The 25,053-nt window shown below is 38.6% G+C and overlaps 1 protein-coding gene across 8 annotated transcripts in view; it reads right to left on the reverse strand.

Annotated features, from left to right (window-relative positions):
* Positions 1-25,053, reverse strand: part of SP100 (SP100 nuclear body protein) — a 92,563-nt gene that overhangs the window by 13,044 nt on the left and 54,466 nt on the right. For 3 of the 8 annotated variants that reach the window (XM_088021514.1, XM_088021512.1, XM_088021511.1), the window contains exons 18-21: positions 15,303-15,347; positions 3,029-3,100; positions 1,693-1,740; positions 321-425 (exon numbers count right to left, since the gene is read on the reverse strand). In XM_088021514.1, the coding sequence (XP_087877640.1) occupies positions 321-425; positions 1,693-1,740; positions 3,029-3,100; positions 15,303-15,347 (270 nt within the window). Of the gene's footprint in view, positions 1-320; positions 426-1,692; positions 1,741-3,028; positions 3,101-15,302; positions 15,348-24,317; positions 24,667-25,053 lie in introns of those variants that run through there. The other 5 variants (XR_015767841.1, XR_015767840.1, XR_015767839.1 and 2 more) reach the window with 3 other exon arrangements.

Raw genomic sequence — 25,053 nt, forward strand, 5'->3', positions numbered from 1 at the left:
GTTGCTACAATTCATTGCTAGAGAATTAAGTGTGTTCTGTGTGACTGTATCGGGAGAAACTCTTGGACACTGGCACCTGGTTTCCTTTGGACTTTGTCCTGTGTGTCTTTTCCTTCCCTGATTTTGCTTTGTACCCTTTTTAATCTAATAAATCATCACCATGAGTTCACTATATGCAGACTCCTGTGAGTCCTCCTAGTGAATCACCAAACCTAGGGATGGTCTTGGGAGACCCCCGACACAGGCGTCTACCCCCTGAATAATATATTATTCACATGGGTATTTTCCAGTTGAAAAGCATAGAAGATCATGAAATCCACCTTGTTTCATTTTCTCCTTATATAAAATCCCCTTTGCCTCTCCACAGGTCACGGGAAGTTCCGGAAGGCAAAAATTCATACGTGTATCTCTGGGAATTCTTGGACCTGCAAAGAAGCATTATTTTTTCATTCCATCTTTCTCTACAACTATGCACTGTTTTGACCTCATCCATCTTGAGATCTTTCTTTTATCATTTAAAATGTATGGGAGGGCTTTTCCCCATGAACTCATTACCCTTCTAGGTCTTTCTTCTGTGGCAGATTAGGAGCACAAAGATAATGTCATTCTGCAAAACCCTACATTAAAAGCTTTGTGTGGAGGTGCCTGAATCTCCAAGTTTGTTGACCACAACTCCCCATTGTGCAATGATTTCCTCCCGCCATATTATTGCTTTGAAGTTATGTAGCTGGAGATAAAAACCGCAACTTTTAGTTTTGTTTCCCTGCTTGAGGAATCAGCTCAGGAACAGAAAGCAAGATTGCAATGGGGTACCTAGCAGGGGCGGTGTCTCTCTTCTCTCCTTGCTCTCTGCTTTTTTGCACTTCTTCATGTGAGCTTTCTCTGCGGCTAAAAGGGAAACTCAAGGTAGAGTATGCTAGAAATGCAAATTACTCAGGGAGGGGACCTCTGCACATCCTTTGGGTGGGGGTACTGGGATCTGATGCTGCTGAAGCAGGCATTGCAAGTCTAAAAATGAACTTCAGAAGCAGGAGCATCTTGCTCCTGCCCTTCTGACCAACACTTAGGGCGATTCATTAAAGACAAATGCTGGGGCTTCTCTATGGAATGGGAAGGGTGGGTGGCCGTGGTCCTTCCAGAGTTATTCTGTTAGAGCTGGGGTGGGCCTAGAAGGTCACTCAGTCTAATTCACCTGCCCATTTACAGAGAAGGAAAATGAGGCAAAAAAAAAAACAAACAAACAAACCCACAAATGATAATCCAAAGTCACACAACCAAAGGAAGTTTGGGAATTAGGACACGGGTCTTGTATTACCACCGAGGGTCCCCCTTGAAGGGCAACCTATGGCTCTCTATATGGGCAAGAGAAGGGTCAGCTAAATATCATGAGAGTCATAACCTTTATATTTTTTTCTTTATATTTCCTTCCTCAAAAGTTATCAGTGTAGTCAAATAAGCCCTGTACAGGCCCAAGGAGGCCTGGGGTCTCTCAGATCAACTGGCTAATCAATGGAGTGGGTGTTATACCATCTTGTCTTGCTGTTGAAATTAACCAAGGCCAATGAATAGCCTAACATTTGTTACTTGTTCTAAAAGCCAATTAAGAAAATTGATTGATCACTCAAAACACAGAGTATAAAATAAGAATTTAGAGACTTAATTATTAAAAGTATATTATTTACTTCCTTTTACCTCTTTTTCTGCCTCTTCTCAAAGACCCAGAGATGACCGTTTTTCTCCCTGAGAAAGTAAAAAAATAACACAGATGTTTGTGTTTATAAAATTACATTGCAAACACCATTCAAATGTAACTTTTCAGAAGCCTGTCTAGTACTTCAAGAAAAATGGCAAATGTGTGAATGAATCAGAAGTCAGGAACTTTTTCCTATAAACTGACAGTAAATACTTAAGGTACATAATTGCTGTTGTGACTATTCAAATCTGCTTTTGTATTATGAAACCATCCGTAGATAATATGGAAATGAAAAGATGTGGCTGTGTTCCAATAAAAGTTTATTTACAAATAGTCAGTGGGCTGGATTTGTCCTGTGGGCCATAGTTTGCTGAACCCTGGCCTAGACTTAATTACAAAGATGATACTTAACTGAGATTCACCCTATATTTCTTTTACTATTATCTCCAAATAAATTTGAAACTGTGTTTTGTAGATTTCCGAAGCAACTCTGTAAGAAGTATACTGAAGTTAGACATCTATTGAGTGCTTCTTGTGTGTCAAGAACTATTCTTAGACCTTGCCTCTATTAACTTACTTCATCCTTAGAACAAATTATCAAACAGGAACTAATACCATCCTCATTTTACAGATGAGAAAGTCAAAGCTCACAGATAAAAATTCTGATTAAATGAAGGTCCTGAAGATTTCCTTTAATAAAGAGACAGACATAAAAGGTGGTAATACAGGGTTCCAAGGGAGATTTTATGGTGGATTCTACAGGTCAGATAGCTGCCCAAAACGCTAAACCTGAAAGAAGATATTTGTGCTGAAAGTGGTGGCAAAAACGAGCAAGGAGGTCAAAACTATATGAGGCTGAGATGGGCCTTGGAGGGCAGTCAAGCTATTATTATTTATCTTACTTTATAGATGAGTAAACCGAGGCAGAAGAGGTAAAGTGACACTCTCGAGTCCACACGATCACCTCAAGGTCATGGGACATGAGGAAGGACAGCTACATCACTTGTGAATTACACAGTGTTTCACAGCTACAACTACTTCCAGCCCTGAAAGTTATCAGTTTGGCAGAAGCAGCACTGCAGTGGCACTTGGGCCCCAGGTCTGGTTGCAGATTCATCACCAAATCACTTTTTTGTGGTATTATCATCTTTCTCTCCCTGTTACATTTTGGAAATTGACTACATCTGATATATTTCTCAACAGTACGGCTACATAAAGCAATACAGAAGTAGGTTTGTTACTAAAAACGTAGAATAAAGCATGAGAACTTAGACATTTAGTTACTGAAAATGGAAAATGTGTACTTTTTTAAATTAATTTTTATTTTCTTTTTACCTTTTGGTTTGCCTCTGTTCCACAGGGCTCTGTTACTCAGAGTTTGGATTTTATGTCTGCCTCTCCTTCTCACTGAGAAAACAAAAAATAAAATATAAAATATAAAAACGATGCTGCTGACATGCTACTAAACAACCAATGAGTCAATGAAGAAATCAAAGAAGAAATAAAAAAACATATAGAAACAAATGAAAATGAAAACACAACAGTCCAAAATCCTTGGGACACAGCAAAAGCAGTTCTAAGAGGGAAATTTATAGTGATACAAGAATACCTCAGGAAACAAGAAAAATCTCAAATACATAATCTAACCTTATACCTAATAGAACTAGAAAAAGAACAAATAAATCCCAAGGTTAGTAGAAGGAAAGAAATAATAAAGATCAGACCAGAAATAAATGAAATAGAAACAAACAAACAAACATAGAAAATACCAAGGAAACAAAGAGATAGTTCTTTGGAAAAATAAACAAAATTAATGAACTTTTAGCCAGACTCATCAAGAGAAAAAGAGAGAGGAAACAAAATCAGAGATGAAAGAGGAGAAATAAGAACCAATACCACAGAAATGCAAAGGATTGTAAGAGACTGCTATGAAAATTTATATGCTAACACATCGGACAATCTGCAAGAAATGGATAGATTCCTAGAAACATACACAATCTTCCAAAATTGAATTAGGAAGAAATAGAAAATCCAAACCAATTACTAGTAATGGAATTGAATTGACAATCAAAACTCCCAACAACCATAAGTCCAGGACCAGTTGGATTCACAGGTGAACTCTACCAAACATTTAGAGAAGAGTTAATACCTGTTCTTCTCAAACTATTTCAAAAAATTAGAAGAGGAAGGAAAGCTTCCAGATACATTCTATTAGACCAGCATTACCCTGATACCAAAACAAGACAAAGACTACAAAAAAAAAAAGAAAGAAAGAAAAAAGAAAAGAAAAGAAAGAGAACTATAGGTCAGTATCCCTGATGAACAAAGATGCAAAAATCCTTAAAAAAATATTAGCAAACTGCATTCAACAATACATTAAAAAGATCACTCACCACAACGAAGTGGAATTTATTCTAGAAATGCAAGGATGATTCAATATTTGCCAATCAATCAATGTGATACACGACATCAACAGAATGAAAGATAAAAATCAATCTATGAAAATACCAACAACATTTTTCACAGAACTAGAACAAATAATACTAGAATTTATAGGGAACCACAAAGACCCCAAATAGCCACAGCAGTCTTGAGAAAAAACAAGGCTAGAGGCATCATACTCCCAGATTTCAAAATATATTACAAATCTGTAGTAATCAAAACAGTATGGTATTGGCAAAAAAAGAGACACACAGATCAATGGAACAGAATAAAGAGCCCAGAAATAAACTCACACTTATATGGTCAATTAACTTATGACAAAGGAGGGAAGAATATACAATGAGGAAAAGACAGTCTCTTTAACAAATGGTGCTGGGAAAACTGGACATGCAAAGGAATGAAACTGGACCACTTTCTTGTACTATACACAAAAGTAAACTCAAAATGGATTAAAGACCTAAAGGTGAGACCTGAAAACATAAAATTCCTAGAAGAAAAGACAGGCAGTAACCTCTTTGACATCAGCCTCAGGAACATTTTTCTGATCTGACTCCTCAGGCGAGGGAAATAAAAGCAAAATAAACTATTAGGACCACACCAAAATAAAAACTTGTGCACAGTGAAGGAAAAATATCAACAAAACGAAAAGGCAACCTACTGAATGAGAGAAAATATTCACAGATGATATATATCCAATAAAGGGTAAATATCCAAAATATATAAAGAACTTATACAACTCAACATTTAAAAAATTGGTTGAAAAAGGGTAGAGGATGTGAACATTTTTTCCAATGAAAACATACAGTTGGCCAACAGACACATGAAAAGATGTTCAACATCACTCATCATCAGGGAAATTCAAATCCAAACCACAATGAGATACCATCTTATACCTGTCAGAATGGCTAGAATCAAAAGGACAAGAAATAAAAAGTGTTGGGGAGGCTGGGGGCGGAGCAAGATGGCGGCGGAGTAGGAGACCTGATTTCGTCTGGTCCCAGGAATTCAGCTGAATAGGGATCAAACCATTCTGAACACCTACGAACTCAACAGGAGATCGAAGAAAAGAAGAGCAGCAACTCTCTGAACAGAAAAACGACCACTTTCTGGAAGGTAGGACGTGCGGAGAAGTGAATCCGAGGCGATATTCGGGAGGATAGACGGCGGGGGAGGGGGCCTCCGTCGGCCGCTTCTGGCAAGTGCTAGAGCCGCGGAGCCCAAAATTGGACCTTTTAGAAGTCGGCTCCGCTGAGGGACGTCGCTCCAGTGGCTAAGCGGGGGGTGGAACCCTCGCGGGACAGTGTGATCTCAGGACCCTCGCGGTCACAGAAAGACCGGGGGTGCCTGAGTGCGGCAGAGCTCCCAGGGATCGGAGCGGGGAAGCCGGCTGCAGAGACGGAGCCGAGGCGCGGGCTCTCAGCTCGGGGTGGCCATAAACTGTGATCCGCGGCCCAGTCGGGCCACTGCTCCTCCAGCAGGGACCCAACAAGCAGCAGATCCGGGGAGACTCCCCTTCCTCCCCCGGGAGGAGCGGCGCGGGAACGCACCGCAGGGATCTGCTGGGTTTGGAGACTCCACACGGGGTCGGGTGCCAGAGATAGAAACGCTCGGTCACAGGCCGGGTGAGCACAGAGTGCAGCTGGAGACCGGGGAGATGGGAGTGACTGACTGCTTTTCTCTGGGGGCGCACTGAGGAGCGGGGCCCCGAGTTCTCAGCTCCTCCAGGCGGAGATTGGGAGGCCACCATTTTCACTCTCATCCTCCAAAGCTGTACCGAGGGCTTGCAGGGAACAAAAGCTCCTGAGAGCAAACCCGAGCAGCTTACTTAGCCCGGACCGACAAGGGCGGGGCAATTCCGCCTCCGGCAAAGACACTTGGGAACCACGGCAACAGGCCCCTCCCCCAGAAGATCAGCTCCAACAGCCAGCAAGCCAAGACCAAGTTTACCGATCAATGAAAACGGCAGAACTCCAGCACCAGGGAAATACTGCACATAGAATTCATGGCTTTTCCCCATGATTCTTTAGCCTTTCAAAGTTAATTTTTTTTCTGATTTTTTTCTTTTTCCCTTTTTCAACCAACATCATATCAATCCTTTTTTTAAAAAATCTTTTTTATTTTTCATTTTTAGAGTCATATTCTATCCCTTCACAGTAGTTACCCTTATTTTTGGTATATATATATATATATATATATAAGTTGTTCTCTCTTTAAAATTTTGGGATACAGTTTCTTCTAACAGATCAAAATATACCCTAAATCTCTAGTGTATGGCTTTGTTCTAGTCTCCTGCCTGATCACAGTCTCTCCCTTTTTTTTATCCTCTTCTTTCTTTTTTCAACCAACATCTTATCAATTCCTTTTATAAAATTTTTATAATTTTCATCTTTACAGTCATATTCCATCCCTTCATCATATTAACCCTTATTTTTGTACATATATAAGTTTTTCTTTCTTTAAAATTTTGGGAGGCACTTTCTTCTAACAGACCAAAATACACCCAAAATCTAGTGTGTGGCACTGATCTATGCACCAGGCTGATCATATTTGATCATATTCTGTTTTTTTGTTTGTTTTGGTTCTGTTTGTTTGTTTTATCTTTTTCTTTTCCTTTTTTTTTCTTTTTTTCATTCTTTCCCTTTCTTTTCCCCCGGTTTCAGGTCTTTTCTGATTTGTTTAGAGTATATTTTTGTTCTCTCATTCATCTGTTCTCCTCTGGACAAAATGACAAGACAGAAAAAATCACCTCAACAAAAAGAACAAGAGGCAGTACCGACTGCCAGGGACCTAATCAATACGGACATTAGTAAGATGTCGGAACTAGAGTTCAGAATGATGATTTTAAAGATACTAGCTGGGCTTGAAAAAAGCGTTGAAGTTATTAGAGAAACCCTTTCTGGAGAAATAAAAGAACTAAAATCTAACCAAGTCGAAATCAAAAAGACTATTAATGAGGTGCAATAAAAAAATGGAGGCTCTAACTGCTAGGATAAATGAGGCAGAAGAGAGAATTAGTGATATAGAAGACCAAATGATGGAAAATGAAGCTGAGAAAAAGAGATAAACAACTACTGAATCACGAGGGCAGAATTTGAGAGATAAGAGATACGATAAGATGAAACAACATTAGAATTATTGGGATTCCAGAAGAAGAAGAAAGAGAGAGAGGGACAGAAGGTATATTGGAGCAAATTATTGCAGAGGACTTCCCTAATTTGGGGAAGGAAACAGGCATCAAAAGCTAGGAGGCACAGAGAACCCCGCTCAAAATCAATAAAAATAGGTCAACACCCCGACATCTAATAGTAAAATTTACGAGTCTCAGAGACAAAGAGAAAATCCTGAAAGCAGCTCAGGAGAAGAGATCTGTAACCTACAATGGTAGAAACATTAGATTGGCAACAGACCTATCCACAGAGACCTGGCAGGCCAGAAAGGACTGGCATGATATCTTCAGAGCACTAAACGAGAAAAATATGCAGCCAAGAATACTATATCCAGCTAGGCTGTCATTGAAAATAGAAGGAGAGACAAAAAGCTTCCAGGACAAACAAAAACTAAAGGAATTTGCAAACACAAAACCAGCCCTACAAGAAATATTGAAAGGAGTCCTCTAAGCAAAGAGAGAACCTAAAAGTAACATAGACCAGAAAGGAACAGAGACAATATACAGTAACAGTCACCTTATGGGCAATACAATGGCACTACATTCATATCTTTCAATAGTTACCCTGAATGTAGATGGGCTAAATGCCCCAATCAAAAGACACAGGCTATCAGATTGGATAAAAAAACAAGACCTATCAATATGCTGTCTGCAGGAAACTCATTTTAGACCCAAAGACACCCCCAGATTGAAAGTGAGGGGGTGGAAAACTATTTACCATGCTAATGGACACCAAAAGAAAGCTGGGGTGGCAATCGTTATATCAGACAAATTAGATTTTAAACCAAAGACTGTAATAAGAGATGAGGAAGAACACTATAACCTACTTAAAGGGTCTATCCAACAAGAAGATCTAACAGTTGTAAATATCTATGCCCCTAACATGGGAGCAACCAATTATATAAGCCAATTAAAAACAAAAGCAAGGAAACACATCGAAAACAATACAATAATAGTGGGGGACTTTAACACCTCCCTCACTGAAATGGACAGATCATCTAAGCAAAAGATCAACAAGGAAATAAAGACTTTAAATGACACACTGGACCAAATGGACTTCACAGATATATTCAGAACATTCCATCCCAAAGAAACAGACTACACATTCTTCTCTAGTGCCCATGGAACATTCTCCAGGATAGATCACATCCTAGGTCACAAATCAGTCTCAACCAGTACCAAAAGATTGGGATCATTCCCTGCATATTTTCAGACCACAATGCTTTGAAACTAGAACTCAATCACAAGAAGAAAGTCAGAAAGAACTCAAATACACAGAGGCTAAAGAGCATCCTACTAAAGAATGAATGGGTCAACCAGGAAATTAAAGAAGAATAAAAAAATTCATGGAAACAAATGAAAATGAAAACACAACTGTCCAAAATCTTTGGGATACAGCAAAAGCAGTCCTAAGAGGATAGTATATAGCAATACAAGGCTTTCTCAAGAAACAAGAAAGCTCTCAAATACACAACCTAACCCTACATCTAAAGGAGCTGGAGAAAGAACAGGAAATAAAGCCTAAACCCAGCAGGAGAAGAGAAATAATAAAGATCAGAGCAGAAATCAATGAAATAGAAACCAAAAGAACAGTAGAAGAGATCAACAAAACTAGGAGCTGGTTCTTTGAAAGAATTAATAAGATTGATAAACCCCTGGCCAGACTTATCAAAAAGAAAAGAGAAATGACCCAAATCAACAAAATCATGAATGAAAGAGGAGAGATCACAACCAACACCAAAGAAATACAAACAATTATAAGAACATATTATGAGCAACTCTATACCAGCAAATTAGATAATCTGGAAGAAATGGATGCATTCCTAGAGATGTATCACCTACCAAAACTTAACCAGGAAGAAATAGAAAACCTGAACAGACCTATAACCACTACGGAAATTGAAGCAGTCATCAAAAATCTCCCAACAAACAAGAGCCCAGGGCCAGATGGCTTCCCAGGGGAATTCTACCAAACATTTAAAAAAGAATTAGTACCTATTCTTCTGAAACTGTTCCAAAAAGTAGAAATGGAAGGAAAACTTCCAAACTCGTTTTATGAGGCCACCATTACCTTGATCCCCAAACCAGACAAAGACCCCATCGAAAAGGAGAATTACAGACCAATATCCCTGATGAACATGGATGCAAAAATTCTCACCAAAATACTAGCCAGTAGGATACAACAGTATATTAAAAGGATTATTCACCACGACCAAGTGGGATTTATCCCTGGGCTGCAAGGTTGGTTCAACATCTGCAAATCAATCAATGTGATACAGTATATTAATAAAAGAAAGAACAAGAACCATATGATTCTCTCAATAGATGCAGAAAAAGCATTTGACAAAGTACAGCATCCTTTCTTGATCAAAACTCTTCAGAGTATAGGGATAGAGGGTACATACCTCAATATCATAAAAGCCATCTATGAAAAACCCACAGCGAATATCATTCTCAATGGGGAAAAACTTGAGAGCTTTCCCCCTAAGGTCAGGAACATGGCAGGGATGTCCATGTGTAAGGAAATAGCAGTCCACTGCTATTCAACATAGTATTAGAAGTCCTAGCCACAGCCATCAGACAACAAAAAGAAATAAAAGGCATCCAAATTGGCAAAGAAGAAGTCAAACTCTCACTCTTTGCAGATGATATGATATTTTATGTGGAAAACCCAAAAAAACTCCACCCCAAAACTGCTAGAACTCATACAGGAATTCAATAAAGTGGCAGGATATAAAATCAACGCACAGTAATCAGTGGCATTCCTGTACACCAACAAGATAGAAGAAAGAGAAATTAATGAGTAGATTCCATTTACAATTGCACCCAAAACCATAAGATACCTAGGAATAAATCTAACCAAAGAGGCAAAGGATCTGTACTCAGAAAACCATAAAATACTCATGAAAGAAGTTGAGGAAGACACAAAGAAATGAAAAAACGTTCCATGCTCATGGATTGGAAGAACAAATATTGTGAAGATGTCAATGCTACCTAGAGCAATCTACACATTCAATGCAATCCCTATCAAAATATCATCAACTTTTTTCAAAGAAATGGAACAAATAATCCTAAAATTTGTATGCAATCAGAAAAGACCCCTAATAGCCAGAGGAATGTTGAAAAAGAAAAGCAAAGCTCGTAGCATCACAATTCTGGACTTCAAGCTCTATTACAAAGCTGTGATTATCAAGACAGTATGGTACTGGCACAAAAACAGACACATGGATCAATGGAACAGAATCGAGAGCCCAGAAATGGACTCTCAACTCTATGGTCAATTAATCTTCGACAAAGCAGGAAAGAATGTCCAATGGAAAAAAGACAGTCTCTTCAACAAATGGTGTTGGGAAAATTGGACAGCCACATGCAGAAGAATGAAACTGGACCATTTCCTTATACCACACACAAAAATAGACTCCAAATGGTTGAAAGACCTAAATGTGAGACAGGAGTCCATCAAAATCCTAAAGGAGAACACAGGCAGCAACCTCTTTGACCTCAGCCGCAGCAACTTCTTTCTAGAAACATCGCCAAAGGCAAGGGAAGCAAGGGCAAAAATGAACTATTGGGATTTCATCAAGATAAAAAGCTTTTGCACAGCAAAAGAAACAGTCAACAAAACCAAAAGACAACCGACAGAATGGGAGAAAATATTTGCAAATGACATATCAGATAATGGGCTAGTATCCAAAATCTATAAAGAACTTATTAAACTCAACACCCAAAGAACAAAGGATCCAATCAAGAAATGGGCAGAAGACATGAACAGACATTTTTCCCAAGAAGACATCCAAATGGCCAACAGACACATGAAAAAGTGCTCCACATCGCTCGGCATCAGGGAAATCCAAATCAAAACCTCAATGAGATACCACCTCACACCAGTCAGAATGGCTAAAATTAACAAGTCAGGAAACGACAGATGTTGCGGGGGGATGTGGAGAAAGGGGAACCCTCCTGCACTGTTGGTGGGAATGCAAGCTGGTGCAGCCACTCTGGAAAACAGTATGGAGGTTCCTCAAAAAAGTTGAAAGTTGTTGAAAAGTTGAAAATAGAGCTACCATACGATCCAGCAATTGCACTACTGGGTATTTACCCCAAAGATACAAATGTAGAGATCTGAAGGGGCACGTGCACCCCAATGTGTATAGCAGCAATGTCCACAATAGCCAAACTAAGGAAAGAGCCAAGACATCCATCGACAGATGAATGGATAAAGAAGATGTGGTATATATATACAATGGAATATTATGCAGCCATCAAAAGGAATGAAATCTTGCCATTTGCAACGATGTGGATGGAACTGGAGGGTGTTATGCTGAGCGAAATAAGTCAATCAGAGAAAGACATGTATCATATGACCTCACTGATACGAGGAATTCTTAATCTCAGGAAACAAACTGAGGGTTGCTGGACTGGTGGGGGGTGGGAGGGATGGGGTAGCTGAGTGATAGACATTGGGGAGGGTATGTGCTATGGTGAGTGCTGTGAATTGTGTAGGACTATTGAATCACAGACCTGTACCTCTGAAACAAATAATAAATTATTTGTTAAAAAAAAAAAGAAGATAGCAGGAAGGGAAGAATGAAGGGGGGGAAATCGGAGGGGAAATGAACCATGAGAGACTATGGACTCTGAGAAACAAACTGAGGGTTCTAGACAGGAGGGGGGTGGGGGGATGGGTTAGCCTGGTGTTGGGTATTAGAGAGGGCACATTCTGCATGGAGCACTGGGTGTTATATGCAAACAATGAGTCATGGAACACTACATCAAAAACTAATGATATAATGTATGGTGATTAACATAACATAATAAAAAAAAGTTTTGGGGAGGATGTGAAGTAAAATGCACCCTTGTGCACTGTTGGTGGGAATGTAAACTGGGGCAGCCCCTATGGAAAACAGTATGGAGGTTCCTCAAAAAATTAAAAATAGAAATACCATATGATCCCGTAATTCCACTACTGGGTATTTATCCAAAGAAAACAAAAATACTAATTCAAAAAGATTTATGCATTTTTATGTTTATTGCAGCATTATTTACAATAGCCAAAATATCAGAGCAATTGAGGTTTTCATTGATAGATGAATGGTTAAGGAAGATGTGGTGTGTGTGTGCGTGTGTGTGTGTGTGTGTGTGTGTGCACGCGCATGTGTGCATGAGATGGAATATTACTCAGCCATAAAAAGGATAAGATCTTGACATTTGTGATAACCTGGATGGAATTAGAAGGTGTTCTGCTAAATGAAATAAGTCAGATAGAGAAAGACAAACACCATTTAATTCCACTTATATGTGACATATAAGAGATAAAACAAATGAATAAACAAACAAACAAAAAGCAGAACCAGATCCATAAATACAGAGAACAAACTGATGCCAGAGAGGAGGAGGTGGGGGATGAGCAAAATGGGTGAAGGAGAGTGGAAGATACAGGCTTCCGGTTATGGGATGAATAAGTCACAGGTATAAAAATTATAGCATAGGGAATATAATCAAGTCTAGAGATGGTGACTGTATGCGGAACCAGCTACACACCCATTGACAGTAGGACCATGAGAAGGCATGATTCTCATGGGATCCTCTGGGGAAGGGAGGAGCTCAGTTAGCTTTTCCCAAAAGATATTCTATCCAGAAGGATGATCAGAATGGATGAGATGATCCTGGCAGGGGTGTGGACCTCCCTTAAGGGGAAGTGGTAGGTAATCAGCTGGAGCTCCTACATTAGAGGAACTTCAGGGTGGAGAGATTCTTTTTAAAGAGGGTTTCTTTAAAGAACCCACAAACATGGCTCATGCATCCTCCATATGTGGGAGACATGAAGGACATAGCCCATAAGAGGGCTATTCCTGCCCCTTACGTCCTTCTCTCCCTCTTCCACAACTTGAACTAGCTAAAAGCATAGATACTGAGTAGGGTTAGACAAGAGTGTGGATAAGGGAAGAGGCTGGCCTCACGCAACTTCCTTACTGCATGTTTTCCAGTTGCAATATTATATTAGCTCAGGCTCTTTAATATTGAATGAGTATATCACTGCTGCCAAAAAGGGATTGGCACAGCTCCAAGGGCTTACCTAACACTTCATCTTGGGGCAGGAAGAGAACTGTTTCAGAGAACAGTTTTGGAAAGGAAGTAGAAGGAAAAAAAGTGATTTGTGCTTAAACTACCAATTCCAACAGTTTAACAAAGCAGGTAAGACAGGTTTCACAAAAACTCAGAGGAACAAAAATCTCGGACCTGGGTAAGTATAACCTAAGAAATAACTAAGATGAAATAAGTCAAGCTGAGAAAGTCAATTATCATATGGTTTCACTTATTTGTGGAACATAAGGGATAGCATGGAGGACATTAGGAGAAGGAAGGGAAAAAGAGGGGGGGAATCGGAGGGGGAGACGAACCATGAGAGACTATGGACTCTGAGAAACAAACTGAGGGTTCTAGAGGGGAGGGAGGTGGGGGGACGGGTTAGCCCGGTGATGGGTATTAAGGAGGGCACGTACTGCATGGAGCACCGGGTGTTATACGAAAACAATGAATCATGGATCACTACATCAAAAACTAATGATGTATTTTATGGTGACTAACATAACATAATAAAATAAAATAAAATTTAAAAAAAAGAAAAAGAAATAATTAAGATGAAATACACAAATATGGAGATAAAATTATAGAGATGCTAGAAATATATGTATATATTTATATTATGTTTAAATTTTATTTATACTATTTACGTAAATATATGTGTGTAATACATATATATATAAAATGGGAGGAGTACAGTTATATGTGTGTGTGTGTGTGTGCACATATATAAAATGATAAGATGACAGAAATAATCAGAAGAAATGGAAAGGAAACAAACTGTATCCAGGTATGTTTTGACTCCCCAAGAAAAAGCCCAGCCACCTCTGAGTGCCATACAAGCTTAGTAGCAGTATTTCATATGATATGATGTTAAAGAATGTACAAAAGAAAGAAATTCTACAAGAAGAACAAATAGAATGGGAGAGGGAAGGGGGAAAGAAAGGAGACAAAGAGGAGGAAGAAAAGGAGAAACACAATGGAAATAACAATTGCAGAACCGCGTGCAGAGAATGAAGCATCACTCATCTTTTTCATCGTCTGCTGCATGGACACAGTAAGACACATGCTCTACTTGAGTTTGGTTTAAATAACTGTGTCCCAGGCTTAGATCTGATGTGATACCAGGACTCTAGCTTCTGCTTAATTAATTCAAGTTCCCTCTGTCTGTTTCTCCTTGTTCTCTTGAGGGCTGTGTTCATTAGTTACAACAAACCTTTCTAACATTTTCTCCTGGTCCCTTATTTCCCATTCAGGGCTAGCTTGTCTCTGGCCACGTAGCTCTGTGTTACAATCAGGTTCCAGCTCCTATTCTTGCCAAGGGTCTTAGGTGACAAGAGGCCAGGTTTGAACCAATAGAGTCTGAGTTTTCCTCCAAATATGAAGTCAGTGACTTTGGATAAAAACGTGAAAAGCAAGTAGGCAGAGTCTCTCTTTCTTCCATAGGAATAGAGTTGCAGCTGAACCCATGGCTGCTCACTACAGATTATATTTCTTGGCCTCACTGGCAGCTAGCTCTGGCCATATGACCAAGTTTCGAGCAATAGGTTGTGAGCAGAAGGCTCTGGATCTTTCCATTAGAAGAAATTGATAGGTGATTTCCCGGCCTGTTTTCCCCATTCCCACTGGTTGGGAGACAATGGCAACCAGACTAGCTTTTTTGGACCCAGAGAGGGACACTGTGTGTTGAGGAAGGCAGTTTCTTCCTTCCCTTTCTGGACTGTTTGATGAAAGAGAAATAAATTATATAGTTTAAATGACTGTATTTCGGGCTCTCTTTGTTACAACTTAGCCTGTACTTGAAACGATTCATTATTTATGAAGCCAGTTGGAGATTTCAGGGGTGCAGCAAAGACGGGTCTGGCAGGAAGATCAGGGTTACATTAAGTGCACAGGTGTGAATTCTCAGACTTTTACCTTTTTGGAGACTGCTTTTTTTATGTATAGATCTTCTCTTTTTCCCTTCAAACAGAAAAGAAAATAAGCTTTACATGTCAGTGACCTTCAAGTATTTTAAAGTCTTCATTCCACTTTTGTAGTGCTAAATCTCCAGCTACCAATACATCATCTTGGTTGTCATAACACTGAAAACAAAAATAGCAACAAAAACAACCTATATTTATGCTAGTCATTTACAGTATATTTTTACCTACTGACATGAGATTTTCTCATTCACAATAAGGAAAATGCAAAAGGCAGATGAAACCAGGCAGGAGCTGACAGAGAGGAGGGGGACCGTCAGAAGGGTCAAGGAAAAGTAGATGTCAGAAATCACAAGAATATGTCCTGGAATTTAGGAGTTTGCCTTGAAAAGCTGAAGCTATCATCCATGTTTATAACAGCAAGAACTTAAGTATGAAGTAGGAAAAAAAAAACCATCGGAGAAATGAAGACAAATTTAGCAGGGATAAAAGAGTTTAGATGTTTCAGAAATTAAAGTGAAGGACATAGATTTATAAAAAAGGAACCAGGAAGTTTAGAACAATTAAGAAAGATTAGAAAGAAAATAATCAATGGAAGATAGTGAACAAGTCAACATATTTCCTAAAGAAGAAAATCAAAATAAGAGATAAATTCGAGAATAAAGTTTCTGAAATATAACAAAAAATTGAATATACCTAAGTACATATATTTTCACCCTAAAGCATAGAAAATTGACTCCAAACCGTCAACCCTGAGATATATTCAAGCAAATTTAGTGGACTTTAAAGATAAAGAAAGGATGGAATGAGCAGTCGAGATAAAAAATGTCAAGTCATTTTCAAGGGAGGGGGATCTTACTGGCTATAGAATTTTCTACAGTAACCCTTAATGCCACAGGAAAGTGGAGAAAAATCTACAAGATGCTTCTACAAATAGTGAGTAAGTTATTTTTCAAATATAGAAAATAAAACCAAATACTTTTGAACAGGAAAATTCTGGGAGTGTTGTTCCTATGAGTAATTATTGAGTACACTACTTGAAGATCCACCTCAGCAAACCAAGACAAGACTGGAAAAATTTTAGTGAAAAGGATTGAAATAAAAGTGGGGATGAGGTGACAGACTGGGATGTTAAACATACATGCCCTGACAATATAGAAATGGTGTAATAACAAAAAAATGTGTGAGGACGGGGGACATACGGGTGGTAGAGCAAGATCATTGTCTGTTGGACTGACAGCATGTTATTTGGACAAATCAAGGAGTAATATCAAGCACATTTAAGAGCTGAAAGATACACATAAAGGTAACATCATGATGGATCTAGAGAGTATAATGCTAAGTGAAATAAATCAAAAACAAATACCATACGATTTCACTCCTTTGTGGAATTTAAGAAACAAACAAAGAACAAAGGAAAAAAGAGACAAACCAAAAACTGACTCTCAACAACGGAGAACAAACAGATGGTTACCAAAGAGGAGGTACGTGGCGGGGTAGGTGAATTAGGTGAAGGGAATTACGAGTACGCTTATCCTGATGAGCACTGAGTAATGTAGAGAATTGTTGAATCACTGTATTGTACACCTGAAACTAATATAACAGTGTATGTCAACTATGCTGGAGTTAAAAAAAAAAACAACAACTATTTGATACCAAAAATTAAAAAAGTAACATTATGATCCAAACTTGGGTGGGAGAGGAAAGAGTGGAGGAGGAATAGGACATATGCTAAATTTGTCAATTTTGGGGGTAGGAAATTAATAGGTACTATCTAAAGAGAGAGTATATAAAAGTCATTTTAAGAGTAATCACTCTTAAAATGAACAAAAAATACAAACATTTCTAAATATCAGAAGTATATACTTACTCCCAACCAGTGAACATAGGAGAAATGAATACAATTCAACCCTTCTTTTCTTTTAAGGGAAAGACCCAGAAGTGGCTCACATTTCTTCAGCTCAAAGTCTATTGGCCAGAACTTAGTCACAAGGCCAGGGCAGGCCACAGGGAAGATTGAGAGGTTTAATCTAGTTAGGTATCCATGTACCCAAATGTAACCACTGGAACAGAGATGCAAACCTTCCTATCAGAAGTACACCCATGCACATAAATGCAGAGAAGACAGAATGCTGAGTGTCAACATTTCCAATATCCAAGACCCCAGAATATATAATATATAATGTATGATATATAATATATAATATAAATTAGTATGACAGAAACAAGACTGCATTTTGGTCCCATCAATAAAAATAAATGGATGTAACTCACTTATTTAAATAAAGAATTTGAGATTGAATTACAGAGTAAACTCCAGCTTTTTTTAGATTTTTTTATTTATTTGTCAGAGAGAAAGAGAGAGTGAGCACAAGCAGGGGGAGCAGCAGGCAGAGGGAGAGGGAGAAGCAGGCTCCCCACTGAGCAGGGAGCCCGATGCAGGGATTGATCCCAGGACCCCGGGATCATGACCTGAGCCAAAGGCAGACGCTTAACCGACTGAGCCACCCAGGCGCCCCTAAACTCCAAACTTTAATCGTATACAGAAGACTCATGGAAAAAGATATTTTACAAATGTTGAAAATAAATGTATAGGCAAAAGTACATTCAGCATACATCAACAAAAAGAAATCAGGGAGTCATGGTCTGAATATCAAAGGAGATGTAATTCAGGCCAAAAAGTTTTAAGCCAGTAGTAATTACGGGAGATACAGCGAAAAATAGGTAGCAGCTACTCCTAGTAGCAACTTTATTTATACCTCTCTCAGTCCATGAGAGGTCAAGCGCACAAAAGGAGGAGCCCCAATTAATACATTTAACAGGGTTGATATGATTAATTCATGTTCAACTCCATGTCCAAAAAATAGGGGATGTACCTTTCTTCCCACTTGGGGCCAAGAGGAAATGTAAATCCAAATTACGGACTATCTAGCAAATAACAGTAATGAAAATATTTCCTATGAGAACCTATGCATTATCTAATTTAAAAAAACACTAATTTTAGAAAGAATGGAAAAAAATACATGCATATGGTCAGTCTTCATTATTCATGGATTCCATATCTGTGAACTCACCCACTTGCTAAAAGTTATCTTTAACCCCCAAATCAATACTCAAGGCAATTTCATGGTCATTCATAGACATGGGCAGAGCAGTGGATCATTCAAGTCACCGATGACACATTTATTTCGTGCTTTTGTTGGTGATTTTGTTGTTTAAAATGTAGTAGTGCTGATGTGCTATCTCATGTTCCAAAAAGATTGTGGTGTCCCTTATGGAGAAAATCTGTGTGTTAGATAAGCCTTATTCATGTGTTCTAGTGGTGTTGGCTATGAGTTCAAACATCTATGAATTAAGGTATATATTAAACAAGATATCTTTAAATAGAAGCCCTCACAAAAATACAAAGGTGTGTATTGATTAGTATGTTGTGGCCAGAGGCTCACAGGAACAGAACCCTGTATTTCCTCTAGAAGCAATGGTTCAAATTAGCAAATTCTGTGTTTGGGGTGACTTTATAGAATGTATCTACTCCGAATAATGAAAATTGGCCATATATGTACATATATGTGGCTATGTATATATGCGTACAGAAGCAATGTGGTTTCAGAATACATCCACTTTTTTTCATTGTTTTTTTATTTCAAATATTGTACTTTTCTCATTTTTTTCTCAAATATTGTACTTTGCATTCTCAGAATTTATATTTGGTCCTTTTTTATAATTTCTATTTCTTTGTTGATATTTGCTGTTTGGTGAGAAATCATTTTCTTCCTTCTTTACACATGGCTTTATTAAACATGGTTTAAGTAGCTGATTTAAAGTCTTTGCCTAGTAATTCCCATGTCTGGTCTTCCTCGGGTACAGTTTCTATGTTTCCTGAGTATGGAGCCATACTTTGTTGCTTTTTCTGCATGTCAAGTAATTTTCAAGTAATTTTTTCTTAAAAACCTAACATCTTAAAGAACATGTGATAACTCTGGAGATCAGATATCCCCTTTTTCCCAGTTTATTGTCATTGCCGTTGGTTGTTATTCCTGTTGGTTTTGTTGTTTATTTAGTGCTATTTTTCTGAACTAATTCTGTAAAGTCTGTGTATTTTGCCATGTGGTCCCTGAAGTTTCAGCTCAGTCTAGTGGTCAGCTAATGACTGGAAAGAGATTTCCCTAAATAGCTGGAACTTATAAGTCTCCCAGTATTTGTCAAGGGGCTATAGAAGCCTGTGTTCATGCATGCCTTCAACGCACAGCTAGGCAGTTTACAATTCCACCTTAGCTGTCACTTCCTGCTTGCACAGAGCCTCCTGGTTAGCCAGAGGTGACGGCTTTCTTAGGTCTTTCCGGAGCCTGTGCACTTCCCTAGACCTGTGTGTGGTCTTCCAGATGGCCAGGAATATTGGGGACTTTTATATATACATATATATGTATTTATATTTACATACTATATATAACATATTACATACTTATATGTATAAAACTATATATATTAATCTACAGTGTTATATACAAAATACTATATATGTATATTTGTATGTATAAAATACAGTTTTATAACTTTATATATTATTTTATGTACTATATAAATATAATATTTTTACAGTTTATATATGTACATATATATTATATAATTTATAGAGATGTTTTGTATATTATATTTAATTATATGTAATTGTCATATTCTGCATATACTTTATTTATAATAAGTTTTATGTATCTGCACATATGACACATTCATATTTATATATTATATATTCTATTTATCTGTATAAATATATTTCTATGTTATATATTTTTATATTATATATATTTGTATATAATTTAAATTATGTATTTATAAATAAATAAAACATATAAAATATACACTTACATACATGTTGGTGTGTTATATGTGTATTTTCAGAATCTGCCAATTTCTGAATACCTGCACTACTACCAGGTTAGTCTAGTCCAGCAACACCCTTGCCTAGGTCATTACAACAGCCTCCTTACTGATCTCTCATCCCACCCTCCTAAGGTCTATTCTCCATGTGGCTTACAGAGCAATCCTTTAAAAACTTAACTGAGATTATATCGTTCCCTAGCTCAAAAGTCTCCAGTGTCTTTTCCTCTTACTGGGACAAGAATCCAAAGGTTTTTTTTATCATGGCCTATGAGGTCTACATGACCTTAAAAACCACTTTCCACTCACCCCTCATTACATCCCCAGCCAGTAGTAGTCCCCTTCTCATTCCTCGAAAGGTCCCACGTGTCTTGCCTCAGCCTTTGCCCTGAGGTCTTCTCAGCCTCAGCACCATGGATTATTCCTACACCTCATTTGATATCTACTTATGTTTCAGCTTGCCAGTGAGGCTCTCACTAGCCACCCCGTATAAGACGGCATGTTTCTGCTCGTGCTAGGTTGTTGCTCAGTAAGCATCTTTGCTGCAAGCATTTTCAATACAAACATTTTGCTGCCTAACTAACTGGCCATAAGGCAATTTTGCCATGAAAGATAAAATCATGAAAAATAAAAGGATATTTGTTAAAAAGGACATAATGAAACATGAAAAATCAATAACAAAATTCAAAGGACATTGTCGGGCAATTAAAAAATATTTGAATACATTCAAAATGTAAAGTGCAGATTCACGGCAATACTGCACAAGTAACTGATTTTATTTTGTGGATTATACCCAACCACTTGTCTTCAAAGTCTTTTGCTCATAGTATTATACATATTATTTTTGCTTGTTGATTTGTCTCCTTGTTTAGCATTGCATTTTTTTTCCACTAAAATTTCTTCCATCATTAAGAGAGATATCAGTTTCCAAATCCTGGGATGCGTATCTGTAACTGAGCTGTGAAAGCTTTCTACACTGTTGTATATCCTCATCATATTGTTACATGTCCCTTGACGGATATTCCAAATTTCTGTGGGACATGTGGGCTCAAAGTGTACCACGGTATAGATCATTATGAAGGCTACAATTTTATATAATAGAAAAATATGAGTTCCAAGTCAATGAAGAAATGAAACCAAACTGTCAACCAGTTATTTTTAAACTTTTTATGGCAAAATTTCCTTACAGCCAATTAGTTATGTGGAAAAAAATGTTTGTAGCAAAAATATCTACAGCAAAGATGCTTACAGTGAGAATACCAGACAACTGTCACTCTATGCCTCCATTACTCTTTATTTTCTCCTCACTTGAGCTGAGGTGAGGGGAAGAGCATTTGATATAGTGTCAATATCGAGTGCCAAGGTCCTGAGGCAGAAAACTATTTAGTTTGTTCAAGAAGGCCAGAATGGTGTGTGAAGAAAAGGATGGTAAGAAATAAGTCAAGCAGAGAAAGTCAATTATCATATGGTTTCACTTATTTGTGGAACATAAGGCATAGCACGGAGGACATTAGGAGAAGGAAGGGAAAAATGAAGGGGGGCGGAAATTGGAGGGAGAGATCGAACCACGGGAGACTATGGACTCTGAAAAACAAACGGGGTTTTAGAGGGGAGGGGGGAGAGGGGATGGGTTAGCCTGGTGATGGGTATTAAGGAGGGCACATACTGCATGGAGCACTGGGTGTTATATGAAAACAGTGGATCATGGAACACTACATCAAAAACTAATGATGTATAGTATGGTGACTAACATAACATAATAAAATTTTTAAAAAAAAGAAATGAGATTTTAACAAACCATAAGAGACTCTTAATCTCAGGAAACAAACTGAGGGTTGCTGGAGTGGAGGGGGGTGGGACGGATGGGGTGGCTGGGTGATGGACACTGGGGAGGGTATGTGCTATGATGAGTGCTGTGAATTGTGTAAGACTGATGAATCACAGACCTGTACCCCTGAAATAAATAATACACTGTATGTTAATAAAAAAAAGAAATGAGATTTTTAAGAGGTAATCAGAGGCATCTAAAATATTATGTATTTATTTATGTATTGTCTATATTACCGCTGCCAGAATGTAAGTTCCATGAGATTTTGTTCACTTCTTTACCCCTATTGGGCAGCTTTGGCAATAGACACTTGTTGAATAAATGAATGAAGATTATAAAAAGAAAACAGAATAAATAAGTAGTGAGATATATCATGTTCATGAATTGGAAGACTCACTATTTTAGAAATGTCAGCTTTTTTTCAGAATTTATCCTAAGCAATTTCAATAAAAATTCAATAGGATTTTCAAGGGAACTCGACAAGTTGCTACCAAAATTTTATGAAAGAGAAAATGTCCAAAAGAGCTAAGGTAATTTTGAAAAAGAAACAAGTTGGAAGAAACTTGCTCGGCCAGATAGCAAGATATCATAAAGTTATAGTACTAGAATGTGCTATGTATTGATGCGGAATTACATAGAGCAATGGATCAGACTAGAAAGCCCCTTAACAAAACCATATAGACGTACGGTAGCGTGAGGCATGCCCTATGTGACCTTATATTGGGGTAATTGGAGAAGCGGGGACAATTGGTTATCCATGTTGGAAAAAAAAAATCAATTCCAAAAGGATTAAAGATCTAAATGAGAAAAGAAGTAAGAGTGTCTTAGCCTGGTATTCCCAAAAGCAGATTTTGAGATAAGCGTTGTGTTTAGGAAGTTTACTTGTGAAACTGTGTCAAGGATCTGGGGTGGGGAACTGGGAAGAGGCAAAGAGTAGGAGAGAAAGCCAATTGGGTTGGTTGCCACTGTGGTTAACTGGGTCCTGATCCTGTTGGGGATCCTTTGAAGAACTATTTTTAAAAAATTGTTCATGTTAGAAATGGAAGAGAGAGCATTTATTTACTGGATCCTGTCCTTCACTGGTTAAGATGTTCAGTAAAATAGGAAAGGTATGAAAAGGTAACCTGAAAGGTTGCCTCAGGTTATGTCAAGATTTCTTAAAACAAGATTGAAAAGTGCAATCATAAGGGAAAATATAGACAAATTAGATTACACAAAGATCATATCTTCTGTGCATAAAAAACAGGTCAAAGGATAATGTGAAAAAGGCTAGAGGGGATATTTCAGAAATGGGGATCAGGGAAGGCCTCTTTCTGAGGAGGAGCTATCTGAGCTAGGGGGAAAGCATTTTATTAGTGTCAACAGAAAGTGCAAATATCTTGCAGAAACTTACTCCGTTTGTTTGTTCACAGGAGCCAGAGTAGCATGTGAGAGCAAGAATGGTAGGGGATGGGATTTAAGAGGTGATCAAGGGCAGCTTGTGTAATGCTTTTCTAGGTTCAACTGGAAACCATTGGAAGGGTGTAAGCAATTGTGTGGCAGGCTGTTGAGTGAAGAATGAATTATAGGTGGCAAGAATGGAAGCAGAGTGCCTGGTTAGGAGGACTCTGCACTATTCCATATGCAAGATGATGGGGCTTGAACTGGGGAAGTGGCAAGGCAGATCAAGAAAGGACAAATTTGATACATAGTTTGAAACCTGATGATGAGTCAGTATGGGGAGTGGCTAGGAAAAGGGAGGAATCAAGCATACCTCTTACATTTTTGGTTCAAGCAGCTGAGTAGATATAGTGCCATTTACTGAGATAAGGATGACTGGTTGTGAGTGACAGGTTTGAGACTGGAATAAAGAAATCTGACATGTCAAATTTGACACACCTATTAGAGCGCAAGCGGAAGTTTGGAGTAAGAGTTTGGGTTTATGATTTGATAGCTCAAGAGAGGGATTAGAGGGGGGGAAATATAATTGGCAATCATTAATGTATTGAAGGAGTTTACAGCTACCAGACTAGATGAAATCCCTAGGGATTCATCCCTAGGGAGAGAGTATAGTTGGAGATGAGGAAAGCATTCAGTCCAAACCCTGGGGCATTCTAATATGTCAATATTAGGAAGTTGAGAAGGGACCACTACCAACAATGCCACCGCTATCAGCACTACCACCACCATCACCACCACCAAATCACCAGGAAGGAGCTATTAGTGCACCAGGAAGGAGAAGTGGGAGGCTGTGGTGTCCCAAAAGATTAAGAGTGCATTCAGCCACATGGGCTGAAAAGGACCATATTCTCCTAGCTTACTCACCTGATCACACTGATGCCAAAGTCTGCCAGGTGTTAGTAGGTAAGAGGTAGCCAACAACCCTGTCAGAAAGGCCATGATCTGGTGATCACTGCAGGCCACCCTCAGACAAGCCACACCAGCTCCATCCTCTTGACTGGAGAAATCCGCTTGTCAGGGACAGATCACTTCAGATCCCTTCAGGCCCAGGCTCCTGGGAAGAGGTCTGCCTCGCCTTCCATCACTGCTCTCCACACATGCTGCCTCCCCCTGCCTCTCCTGTGAGGCCAGGAGGTCCACCCAGCTATGGTCAATCTTTACAGTCCTCCTGGGAACATGCAGTCCAGAGGTAGCCTCACCTTCATAATGGGATCTACAGAGAACCCTCATTAACCAACAACATTGATTACAACATCACTATCCATAACAAAGAGTCTACAACCAAAAATCACCAATCTTCAAAGAAAGGGACTAGGGGCGCCTGGGTGGCTCAGTCAGTTAAGCCTCCAACTCTTGATTTTGGCTCAGGTCATGATCTCAGGGTTGTGAGATCAAGCTCAGCATGGAGCCTGCTTAAGATTCTCTCCCTTCCTCTCTTTCTGCCCCTCCCCCAACTCATGCACTCGTGCGCGAGAGCTCTCTCTCTCTCTCTAAAAAGAAACCCACACACCAACCTTGTAATTTGTACTTTTCTGACATTTCTTTATCTCTCCCTTTATTTTATTGTGTTTTTCTTTTTTTGCTTTAGGTACATATTTTG

Source organism: Eumetopias jubatus, unplaced genomic scaffold, assembly GCF_037043125.1.
Source record: "Eumetopias jubatus isolate StellerSeaLion01/CBP00866 unplaced genomic scaffold, mEumJub1_p1.0 scaffold_3, whole genome shotgun sequence".
Taxonomy (NCBI): domain Eukaryota; kingdom Metazoa; phylum Chordata; class Mammalia; order Carnivora; family Otariidae; genus Eumetopias; species Eumetopias jubatus.